Source organism: Dermochelys coriacea, chromosome 4, assembly GCF_009764565.3.
Source record: "Dermochelys coriacea isolate rDerCor1 chromosome 4, rDerCor1.pri.v4, whole genome shotgun sequence".
NCBI lineage: Eukaryota > Metazoa > Chordata > Testudines > Dermochelyidae > Dermochelys > Dermochelys coriacea.
In genome coordinates this window covers 89,585,165-89,598,525 of record NC_050071.1, presented here as the reverse complement: position 1 = coordinate 89,598,525, position 13,361 = coordinate 89,585,165, and the positions used below count along the sequence as shown (strand labels likewise).

At 36.7% G+C, this 13,361-nt stretch overlaps 1 protein-coding gene across 4 annotated transcripts in view; it reads right to left on the bottom strand.

The window, feature by feature from the left end:
- The window catches only part of SGCZ (sarcoglycan zeta), an 833,511-nt gene that overhangs the window by 75,492 nt on the left and 744,658 nt on the right, over positions 1-13,361 (bottom strand). For all 4 annotated transcript variants that reach the window (XR_005292802.2, XM_038400960.2, XM_038400961.2 and 1 more), the window contains one exon: positions 2,670-2,792. Coding sequence is in view for 3 of the 4 variants with exons in the window: in XM_038400960.2 (XP_038256888.1) it covers positions 2,670-2,792 (123 nt within the window). In the remaining variant the exon portion in view is untranslated. The remainder of the gene's footprint in view (positions 1-2,669; positions 2,793-13,361) is intronic.

The window sequence follows — 13,361 nt, the reverse complement described above, 5'->3', positions numbered from 1 at the left end:
AGCTGGATATGAGTCAGCAGTGTGCCCTTGTTGCCAAGAAGGCCAATGGCATTTTGGGTTGTATAAGTAGGGGCATAGCGAGCAGATCGAGGGACGTGATCGTTCCCCTCTATTCGACACTGGTGAGGCCTCATCTGGAGTACTGTGTCCAGTTTTGGGCCCCACACTACAGGAAGGATGTGGATAAATTGGAAAGAGTACAACGAAGGGCAACGAAAATGATTAGGGGTCTAGAGCACATGACTTATGAGGAGAGGCTGAGGGAGCTGGGATTGTTTAGTCTGCAGAAGAGAAGAATGAGGGGGGATTTGATAGCTGCTTTCAACTACCTGAAAGGGGGTTTCAAAGAGGATGGCTCTAGACTGTTCTCAATGGTAGCAGATGACAGAACGAGGAGTAATGGTCTCAAGTTGCAATGGGGGAGGTTTAGATTGGATATTAGGAAAAACTTTTTCACTAAGAGGGTGGTGAAACACTGGAATGCGTTACCTAGGGAGGTGGTAGAATCTCCTTCCTTAGAGGTTTTTAAGGTCAGGCTTGACAAAGCCCTAGCTGGGATGATTTAACTGGGACTTGGTCCTGCTTTGAGCAGGGGGTTGGACTAGATGACCTTCTGGGGTCCCTTCCAACCCTGATATTCTATGATTCTATGATTCTATGATTCTATGAAGTCAATGGGATCTGCTTAGACTCAGCCACTTTGAAAATATTGCCATATAAACTGAAGTTAAGATTCACTTATACAATACATTGCTTTTCAAAGTCTTTAAAAAGATATATCACATTTACAGCACACAATTAGTTTCCCTAATGGTGACAACTCTAGCACTTCTATGTCCTTTGTCAGACATGTTTTCTTTTGTACACTTTTAATAGCTGCTTTGAAAGCTTGTGTCAATTGTGTAAGATTGAATGTCTGAATATTTAACAATCTGACTGGGAGTTTGGATCCCAGCGTGGCTCCAGGATGATTCTGCCTTTTTCTTCTAATGTTCTTCCGATGTCTCCTCTATCGTGATAAAAGTCTCCTAAAACTTCTGTCTGTGAAGAGCTCCTCTGAAGCAATGAAAAACTCTCTGCCCCATTCTTGTAAACAAATGGAACGCTGAAATGCTATTTCACAAGACGGCATTTCTAAATTGTCTCCTGTGAAAAGCCTTTGAGTATGAAGTACCAGCATGAGAAGAGAAGTGTGAAAAATAAGTAGAGATCAGGTAGGAATGGAAGAACAGAAGTGAATAAAAAAACCATTCTTTACCTATTAATCAAGTATTATTGTAATCAGATATCTTTTCTGATGCTTAAAAAGAAAGTTTGGTTAACTTTTTCCCCCCACAGGCTGTGTCTCTGGATTTCCTGGGTCCAGTCTGGACTGGAAATGGAAGTAATAGAATAGTATGAGAAAACCATTTTGATATATCTGGCCTGACTGTAAAGAAGTAGCAGTTTCTAAAATCTCACAAAAAGCCTATTGTTGCAAGGGATTTACAGCTTAACTTTACAGACAAAAGAGGTTTAGATAGCTCCACCTAAACATGGGCTCAGAACAGAACCATCCCACTTGAATTTTAGAGAAGTGGAATAATAATCTGAATTTTGAAATTCAAGCTTCTCTTAAATGTGGAGTGACTTGGTACTGGGAGTCCAAATATACTTGAATTGTGGGGAAATTCAGATTTGTATCCGACTCTGGATTAGAACTTCATCATTCAGACCCAGCTCTAGTTCAGATAAGGCTTTTTTAAGTATTGAATGTTCAGATGTTTATTTAAACTAAACCTAGTTTATCTGAGCCTGTTAAGGGTTCACCCTGCACTAAAATCAAGTATATAATAATGCATCGATACACGTTCTAGGTACTGATGTTTTAGTGGTCATCTATTTTACATTGATAGTATATAAATCTTACAGACTTGCCCAAAACTGGGTAATTTGCCTCCTAAGTGAGAGTTCTTTCTAATTCTTCTATTAAGCAGACTAAGGTTCAGCTCAGAAATAGGCTTCCCCTTCTCAAATTCAAGGTGAGCCTGCTTTAGTTGAGCACTACTTGGCCATACAGAAATTAGATTTGACATTTTCAGTACAGAAGAATTGCAAAATATACTATGTAACGGCAGCTTTTACACAATTACTAGGGGGCATTATGTAAGTAAAACCTTTCAAAATGGCACATGTACCATAAATCAATGTTTTATTAATGATGACATATAAAATCATCCCTGTTAAAAATGAAACATATACAGTTTGTGGTCATATAAACTTCTTTCTAAATTCAACTCTGGTCACAAAGAAATTTATTTTGAGCCAGAGTAACCAGGTGTCCTGATTTTATAGGGACAGCCCCAATATTCAGGGCTTTTTCTTATATAGGGGCCTCTTACCCTTCACCTCCTGTCCTAATTTTTCACACTTTCTATCCAGTCACCCTATTCTGAGCATTAGAAAATGTCTTTCATACATGACATTATGCAGCGCCTGTTGGTTGCTCATCCTAGATTATTCTGAACAGCTCAAGCACTCACTGCTAATGCTAAGAATCTGTCCCCATATACCCATTCATTGCTATGGGAAAAGAGTTTGTGAAAGTCTGAGAGATACAAGTTCATTAAGTAAAATTATCACCAGGGACTACAAACAAATATTGTTTGGAGACCTGATTGTTACTCTACCTGTTACTGTGAGTCTGTCAGCTCCAATGATAATCTCATCTTCATCTGCAGAAAACAGCACCTTTTCACCTTCACTTGCCCTCACTTCAAATCTCTTACACTGGGCCTCCACAGCATCAGCTCCTGGAATTGAGAAATAAGACACTTAATCTAAGAAAATTGAAATGAAAGATAAATAATCAATACTTCATTTTGAATCCCAGAAGCACACACAGTACCTCAAGTTTTGAAAAATATTTTGTTTTCAATATTTTTGTCAGTTGTAGAATACTTTGTATTATAAAATCTTTCAACAGTTTCATAATATAAATGATTATCCCAGATTATCCTATTAGGATAGGATTTTAAAATAACAAAAATAAATAGTATATATAATTTATTTAATTGACATTAGTGGAAGGAGAAGCCAGAATTAACTCAAATTCCGAGATCTTGAAATATCAGTTCAGAAAGGTTTCTTAGATTTATCTGTATAAATTTTAGTTTTGTGCCTGTAAGAACAAAAGATAAGCACTGGCATATTCTGCCAACACAAACAATCGAACAAATTCACTTTGTGGAAAACATATTTTTTCCAGGTTGATTTTCTAGTCCTGTCACATACTTTTATAATTTGATAACTTAAAAAAGCAAACACACACACATAATTTTGTCTCATCACTTGTTTGACACTTGAAGTTATGGAAGAAAAATTCCTAAATATCTTAAGGCACTTAGTGCCTTATAGTTAAAAGACATCAAAATCCCAAGAGAATGTCCCGGCTACAGTGTGGTGAACAGGTTTTAGACAAATAGCAGATTTCAGTGTCCTATCTACTATATTTAGAATGCAATCCCTTTTTCTTCTCATACTTCAGTATATATTTTCCCTTATTTTTTAAAAAAATTGTATCCTCTTTTATTTTACTCATCCAGCAATGAAACAGAGCTTTAGTTCTCAAAGTGTGGGTGATAAATGACAAATTATGTTCCATTGACCAATAGTAAAAAATCCTTCAGCCTTCTTGTGCAATGCTATTTCTATGACACTCCTAGGTTTTCTCATTGATCCTCACCAATTTAGTTACATTTATAAATTTAGATTCCTAATTTAGACCTAGATTATCCCCTCAAGATACACATGCAAGGGATTATGGGAGTGGTATTCTAAACTCTATCTTGCAGTTAGAATCATAGAATCATAGAATCATAGAATATCAGGGTTGGAAGGGACCCCAGAAGGTCATCTAGTCCAACCCCCTGCTCAAAGCAGGACCAAGTCCCAGTTAAATCATCCTAGCCAGGGCTTTGTCAAGCCTGACCTTAAAAACCTCTAAGGAAGGAGATTCTACCACCTCCCTAGGTAACGCATTCCAGTGTTTCACCACCCTCTTAGTGAAAAAGTTTTTCCTAATATCCAATCTAAACCTCCCCCATTGCAACTTGAGACCATTACTCCTCGTTCTGTCATCTGCTACCATTGAGAACAGTCTAGAGCCATCCTCTTTGAAACCCCCTTTCAGGTAGTTGTCATCTGAGTTCACTTACCAGCCTCATAGCTCTGCTGAAGCTAGTAGATATTGAACAGCGAGGAATGCACCTGCTTACATAATGCTGCAGTCATCAATTCAACATATAAATGGCCATCATCAAAAACCAGAATCCAATCAGAAATATAAAAGCCCTACCAGCCAATTTTGAATTAGGATTTTCTGATGAGGTTCTTAATATTCAGGGCCAAGATAAAAAAAAAATTAAGCTCTTGGAAGGGTGATTACACCACTAGAGTGATATTATATTTACACTATATAGAAGCTAGAATTATATTTAGAATATCAATACAGAAGGTTTATAGTAATATAGGTGCAGCTCTCTTCCTTTGAAATTAGTGCAGTATTTGTCCTGTTGTGAAAGTGCCTCTTTTGCAGGATGTATCAGATTCCACATCCATGTCATGTTTTTGCTTTATTTTTAACATTTTGACTGTGATCATCAGGTTTTGCTACAATTTTTATTTACTCTGTGTAATGAAAGAAGCGAACAGGTTTCTGAAGTGCTCTTTATAACCACATAATAATGACCAGATCCCGAGAGTCTCTCAGAACCCTCATATCCCATTAACAGAGGCTTAATCCTGCAAAGAGCAGAGTGCTTCCAGAGAGGCATTCACTCCCAATGGCTTGACAAACACCTGCTGACTATAACAGATATGAACCCCTAAGAACTGAATCTGCTGGTTTATAATCCCTAAGCACTATAAAACCAAGATGGTAAGATTCAACAGCTCTAAAGTGGCTTTGTTTTGTTTTTTTACTGCATTGAGGATCGTGTGTGTGTCTGTGTGAGAGAGAGAGCGAACGAGCTCACTTCTCATGCAGATTCTGAACTGTGATGTGCACATGTCCCTCAAATCCTATTTAAGGGCATGATCCAGCATGGTGCTGAGGTTCTTCCACTCACACTTGTTTTTTTTAAGGCAGGGTGTCTGGTAAAAAAAAAGATGAAATAGCCTACTATTGCCCTCATTTCTGAAGTCTTCACAGGACAAATGACTGGCTCACCTGTACATCAGGTCTTCTTTGTTGAGATTAGTTAGTTGGGCCACTACCTCCTTTTCCCACAAACTACTAGAAATTTGAGAGTGGACAGTTTATTTCTCCACCATCCTGGATAGTGGGACTGCAAAAAAGCTGCTTATTCAGCTTAAATTAATTTAGGCCTAAAATACCCAAGATTCCTCTGTACTAAATGAGATAGTCCCCAGATTTAATCTTACAGAGACAGGAGTGAGAATAGTATTGATTCTGCAGGGTGGTCACACTCTACACCCCCAAAGATTATGGATTTACTGAATGAGTACCATATAAGATTAGGCTATAAACAACTATGAATACTCTTATCTGTGATCAGTCCTTCAGTCTTGCTTGCACTAGGGAAATCAAAATGGGATACCAAAAATTAGACATATTTAGGCATGAAGTTCAACATGTGTAAAACAGAAAGAGTATAAAGTCTGGCAAGTGAAGTAAAAATGTAAGAAGGCAGACCAAGAAAGAATTTGATGAGCAAATAGCTAAATACCACAAAAACTAACAAAAATATTGAAGTATATCAGAAGCAGGAAGCCTGCCAAACAGTCATTGACTGATTGATGTGCTAAAGGAGCACCCAAAGAAGATATACATTGCAGAGAAGCTAAATGAATTCTCTGTATCAGTTTTCACTGGAGAGTATGTTGGGGAGCTACTCACATTAGAGCTATTCTTTGTACAGAATAAATCTGAGGAACTATCTCAGACTAAAGTGTCATTAGATGGGGTTTTGGAACAAACTGATACATTAAACAGTAAAAAGTCACCAGGAATAGATGGTATTCACTCAAGAGTTCTGAAGGAATTCAAATATGAAATGGCAAAACTAGTAACTGTGGTATATAACACATTATTTAAATCAGCCTCTGTACCAGAGGGTAGTTAATGTATCACTGTTTTTTTTAAAAAAAGGTTCCAGAAGCAAATTGGTTCAAACTACAGTACAGAATAGAATTATCAGACACATAGATAAACATGGTATGTTGAGAAAGAGTCGACACAGCTTTTGTAAAGGGAAGTCATGCCTCATCAATCTATTAGAATTCTTTGGATGTGGACAAGGGTGATCTAGGAAATACGGTATACTTGGACTTTCAGAAAGCCTGTGACAATGTTCCTCAGTAAAGGCTATTAAGCAAAGGAAGCAGTCATGGGATAAAAGGGAAGTTCCTTTCACAGATCAGTAGCTGGTTAAAAGATAGGAAACAAAGGGCTGGAATATATGGTTATTTTTCACAATGGAGAGAGATAAATAATGGGGTCCCCCAAGGATCTGTACTGAGACCTGTGCTGTCCAACATATTAATAAATGGTCTGGAAAGGGGGTGACAGTGAGGTGACAAAATCTGCAGAAGATACTACATTACTAAGATAGTTAAGTCCAAAGCAAACTGTGATGAGTTACAAAGCAATCTCACTAAACTGGTGTCTGGGCAAAAAAACAACAGATGAAATACAATGTTGATAAGTGCAAAGTAATATACATTAGAAAAAATATTCCCAGCTATTCCTTCAAAATGATGGGGTCTAAATTAGCTGTTACCACTCAAGAAAGATCTTGGAGTAATTGTGGGTAGGTCTCTGAAAAATCTGTTCAATGTGCAGGGATTTTTTTAAAAAAAGCTAACAATGTTTGAAACCCTTAGGAAAGGGATAGATAATAAATCAGAAAATATAATGTCACTATACAAATCCATGGTTCACCCACACCTTAAATACTGTGTGCAGTTCTGGTTGCCCCATCTGAAAAAGATATATATATTAAAATTGTAAAAGATACAGAGAAGGGCAACAAAACTGATTAGGGGTATGGAACAGCTTTCATAGGAGGAAAGATTAAAAAGACTGGAACTGTTCAACTTAAAACAAGAGTTGACTAAGAGGAATATGACAGAGGTCTATAACATTATGATGAATGATGCGGAGAAAATGAATAAAGTGTTATTTAACCTTCACATAACATAAGAACCAGAGGTCACCAGAGGAAATTAAGAGGTGCCAGATTTAAAACAAACATAAGGAAGTACTTCTTCACACAACACACAGTCAACCTGCAGAACTCATTGTCAGGAGATGTTGTAAAGGCCAAAAGTATAATTGGGTTCAAAAATGAATTAGATAAGTTCATGGGCGATAGGTCCGTCAGTGGGTATTAGCCAAGATGGTTAGGGATGCAATCCTATGCTCGAGGTGTCCCATAACCTCCAACTTTCAGAAGCTGGGGCTGAATTACAAGGGACGGATTACTCAATATTGCCCTGCTCTGTTCATTCCCTCAAGCATCCATCACTGGCCACTGTCAGAAAACAGGATAGGCTAGATGGACATGAGTAAACTTATGCAGGAACCATACATAATGATACATACATTTTGCTTTTAAAACAGTGGACCCCAAAGATATTTAAACTTAATTCAAAAAGTTCTCCCAGAGACATGCAGGAAATTGCCATATCTATACCAAGTCAGACTCTATATTTACTTTCCTGGGCCCAACTACACAGGCAGAGGGCATCAAAACAGATGGGCTGGTATAGAAATACTGCCAGGTCTGGGAAAAGGAGAAAAGTGTTTTGGTAAAATGATGGGGAAAAGTGCGAGAAGGAAAGATATCTATTACAAATAATAGCCCAGCTTTTAATGACTCTCATGTAAAACTTGAAGTGTGTTACAAACAATACTGTTTTTCACACAGAATGCTTAACAAGCAACCATCCATAGCAGAAATTATTGTTACCACCAGGAAACTTGTGAGATATTTTAAACCATTGACATTTGTGGCTCTTTACTTTCATACTATATCAAAATACTCCTAGATATCTGTTATTCCACAAATGTCATTACAAAAGTGAATTCCACTTTTTGTACAATAAAAGAAATGTGCTTTTAGTGTATGCTTTACTGAGTAGTACTCAATTATTATTGCTGAAACAGTAGTTGGTATATTCAAGTCATTTGTGGAATTATCCAGGGACATTAAAACCATTTCTGATGTGCAACGATTTAGGATTTTTTTTTTGAGAATTCAAGTTACTGACAAAGTCATAAAGGCTATGACAACAGAAATGCTGGACTGTTTTGTTACATTTCAGCCATGTAGAAGGAAAATAAGTATATATAGTTGCATGTGTGATAAATTTGTGTTGCATCCTTTTGGTTACAATGCACACAGTTGTCTCTCAAAAGCAGTCAGCAAATACATGATTTGTGAATCTGTGACAGTATGCTAAAATAACAGAAAGAAGCAAAGTATGACAGAACTGTCTCTCAAGACATCACATATAAGCAATGTACATCTGTGAAATTGTTAGATCAAACATGTAGAGCAATCACTTCCTCTAGTATACTCATTTGCAATGGACACAGAATAGCATCTCTCTCTGAACTATAGATTCCACAGTTTGTGGAAACATATGTCTGTCTCTTCCAAATTTTACTGCATTTAGAATGTCATTTCTGGGAATTCCTCCAATTAGTGAACCATCTGAGAAACTCTTCAGCTTTGATGAGCACATACATGCATATTACTGGAGCAGTCTACTTCCCAAGGGTCAGAGTCTTGTCCCACCAATGTGAGTGGCCAAACTCTGTCTTCAGTGTGCTGAGGATTTGGGACTAAGAACCCAGAGTAGTTTAAATGCATTTTCAATTTATAAACTACCGACTCATTTGAAGCAAAGTTTATATTTCAAAAGCCTAAATATTATTTCAGTATCTTCCTTAAGTATTTTTTAAATAATCCCTGGAAAATGTAGCTGTGATTTCAAAGCAAATTAATAGTGAATAATATTCGCTGTGAATTTGTATTAAATCAGAATATTTGCTGAAAATGTGAAGAATGATTTTTAGGACTGTTGGCATTAAAGGGGATTTCACAGTAAAAATACTAACATACTGTACTTTATTTTGCAGATTATCAAAATGAATATTGAGGTAAATTACAAGTACTATAATACAGGGAAATGTTGGCTCTTTTATTAACATAAACTTTCCATACAGAAATTTATCAAAATAAATGTAGGTATTAAAACACTAGAATGAAAGGTGTACAGGAAGCCATCTTTACTAGGTTTCAGAGTAGCAGCCGTGTTAGTCTGTATTCGCAAAAAGAAAAGGAGTACTTGTGGCACCTTAGAGACTAACAAATTTATTAGAGCATAAGCTTTCGTGAGCTACAGCTCACTTCAATGCATCAAATGCATCCGATGAAGTGAGCTGTAGCTCACGAAAGCTTATGCTCTAATAAATTTGTTAGTCTCTAAGGTGCCACAAGTACTCCTTATCTTTACTAGGCAATCTCCAATTGTAAGAGACTCACTCAGAATGACAGATTCTGAAATTGGGTATTCTCAAGCCATTATGCAAAGAGGCCACAATCCAGCTACAAATACCCAGTAAAAAAAATTCCCTTGCTAGAGGGGAAATCCTTTTTGGTGTATTTACACTGTAGCCAGCTCCTTTGTCCTGCCTTGGGGGCATGTCAGTGGAAGGTTATGTTTTGGAGGCAGAAAGTGGGCACAGTGGAGCACCAACTCCACCAAGGAAATAGCCATTAAGAACCCTGTGTCAGTGCTTGGAAGCAGCTCTAAATGGCATCAGTGGTGGGAAAGGCACTGAGAAACTGGTAGTCATCATAATTGCCTCCCTGATGCCTGTTCCCACTTTCTTAACCCTACCCTTATGATGAGCAGAGCTTGGGCACAGAAGAGAATCAGACTCAAAATATTAATAATGCCTACCCCTTTTCATCAGTGTGTCGAAAATCAGTTAATAAAGATCAGTGTCACTATCCCCATTTTGCAGATGGGAAAACTGAGGCAGAGAGTGGTGAAGTGACTTACCCAAGGTCACCCAGCAGGCTAGTGGCAGAGCTAGGAACAGAACCCATGTCTCCTGAATCCCAATCTAGTGCTCTTTCCAGTAGGCGACATTGCAACCAAACATATTGTGCACAATTCTGAAGTATACCTTTGTTAAGCAACCAATTCCTGTCTTTCCTTTGCATGACAGCTTAAGGCAGTTGTCACTGTACTTGCATCCATTTTAAAATTATTTATGAATGTGCCTTTATAATCTATGCTTACTGCACAACATTTGCATGACCTACTGTGTTGTGTATTTGCTCATCATTAGCAAAACACCTTTAGATAATTCAGAGTACAAATGATGAAGTATAAAATTATTAATTGTATCTTATTTGGAACTGTGACACTTTATATATAACAAACAGCTGGTCTGCATATGCTATAAGTTTATAGTGGAGTATGGCATTATTATTTCAGTTATAAGTTCTTTAGGACAGGGACTGGCACTTTGTCATATGTTTATAGCATAATGAGGCCTTGGGTTGTTTGCAGCATACAAATAATATGTAATAATAAATAACTGTTTTATAGCTTTGCTAAAATAAGATAGCAATTTGCACAATTTTCATTGGTTATTCAACAAACAAATGATAACCATTATTTGGAATTATGGTACATATTAACAAATACTCACTCCTATCTTGTCCCTAAGATTTAGGCATCACAAAAGTGATCTTCCATTTTCCCATGACTGGCATGCTCTTGAGTTAAGAAAAAAAATGCTTTGGAGGCACTTCGGCATGTTATGCAACCCAATGATCAGTGAAGATTTTATTTCCTATTCTGTACCCAATCCATGGAATATATGGGTCTGTTCTAGCTCTCAACTAGAAAACTTAGCTCAAAGAGCAACAATTTCTGCTTTTAGCTCTAGCTGTCCCTGGTTTATTCCTTGGTATCAGCCAAGATGGTAACCATCAGAAATGGATTAGATAAAGTGGAATTTACTGGAACTATGCATGGAAATCTCCCAAATTTGGATAAGTGATGTACTACCCTACCAAGAACACAGCTATATTTTTACATTACACAAAGTTAGTAAAGGAACTGCAAACAGTGGCTGTGGGAAGATAAAGCTCATACTTGCATGCATAATAGATGTGTTCTCCTGAAAAACAAATGTAATTTAGTATAGAGGTGCCTTTTTCCTTGGCATTCCTAGGAAGCTTTTTGCTGCAGAATGTACACTCTGCAGAAACCTTACTATCAGACAATCTCTCTGTTGGTATGGCTCATGAGATTCTTAGATGCTTTGGATTGTTAGATGCTCTCGTCTCATGCCAGCCTTGACACGATATCTGCAGGCTGCAGCTCTTCACAACAGACTTTTGTGACTATGCATGAGGTGCATCATGACACACCGAGTCATGTGTCAGATTGTGATGAATGACTGTCACATTTGAGACACTATTTTCTGCATAATGTTTTCATAGATTTCACTCTCTTCCATACAAAAGTGATCGTAATAGGGATAATGATACTTACCATGTTTGTAAAGCTCTGAGGTCTACAGATGAAAAGTGCTAAGTATTTTTTTATTATGTGGACCAGAATGAAAGACAAAACTCTGAATTCCTGTGGTTTTAGGTTTCTGTAAGAAACTTTGCATCGTGTGGTTTTCTTTTGTATTTAGTGTTGCAATTGTTTATTATTCACATAGCAAAAAAATGTGCATGGAACTTTAAAGATATGTCATTCTCCAAGGAACTTACACTGTGCTTACACTATTACACTTACACTATTCTTTCTGTCTTGGCAGTAAAAACCATCCACTCCCACTGCTATCAACAACTATAAAAGAAATAAAAAGCTGTGCAAGAGAATAAAGCTAGCACTTTCATTGCTGTACCTTTTGCTCTGCTTCCAGGCACCTACAGTACATTTTTAATCCATCCTCAAAGCACCAGTGCATGAACTGAAACTGAAGTGCCTGAAAAGCATCAATAATACAAAGCATCAGCATGCTCACTGCAATGGCTCCTTTAAATTACAATATATCCATTCTATACCCGATTCACAGAAGCCATTATTTTACCTTTCCTGCTTGGTTCCTTTAATAACTCCTTTTGATCTAACTCCATAGCTAGTAACCCATCATCAACAAACATAGAGAGGCATACATCATATTCATAAAAAGTAATACAGATATCTTCCAGTTCATCACAAAGGCCCACAGTTCAAAGTGAATTATTGAGAGCTCACGATCTCTGTGTATGCAAAATGTAATGAAATTCACACTTAATGTACAGTGTTTTGTTTCTTCAATAAAAACAGGCTGTTTAAATATTTATTAAATACAGGATATTTCTTGATAAAGAAAGATTTGAAAACGTGCGGATGCTTTTGAGACTAAGAGGATAAAAGAGATAAAGCATTTTTAATAAAGAGTCGACCCCCCACAGGATTTAAACTCAATATTTTTGAAATATAAAGGCAGATAAAATATATGCTAAACTACAGAGATTTTGTTTAATATTCATAGGAACTTCAGATATTATATTATAATATATATTATAGGGCTCCCATATTTTTCAATGAATGCAAAGGCAATAAAGCAGTGGTTCTCAAAATGTTGTACTAGTGACCCCTTTCACATAGCAAGTTCTGGACCCTCTTATAAATTGAAAACACTTTTTAATATATTTAACACCACTATAAGTGCTAGAGGCAAAGTAGGGTTTGGGGTGGAAGCTGACAGCTCATCTTGCAACCCGCTGAGGGGTCCCAACCCCCAGTTTCAGAACCCCTGCAATAAAGCAAATGAATAATTCATACTAATTCCATACCCCTTATATTCAATTTAAAATAATGTGTTCCCTAATTCACATGAAGATGCCAACACATTCAGATTTCCATGAAAACAAGTGTTTTGAGTGTTTATTTATTATATTATATTATATTACGTTATATTAAATAAAAGATGATTAAAGCAAATTTTTCCTATATTTTACATATGAAATGCCCCATGAAGAGGTTCTCTTAAATTAAGTTTATATGTTAAATTTAAGTGACTAAGTCTCTTAGTTTTTTTTTTAAAGCACATAACATGACAAAATTTTCTGTATCTGGTTTTGTTAAGGCCTACAATTTTTCCTCTCAAATTGTCTTGTATAGATAACTACAGAAGCACATCTTTCTATTTTGTTTTTGAGTCAATACGGTATTGTTATTCTCAATTGCATACATCTAATTAAGGTCGAAGTTTCAAGTGAGGTGTTATGGAGGTAACGTGAAAGCAAGGCTCAACTACAATAGCTTGT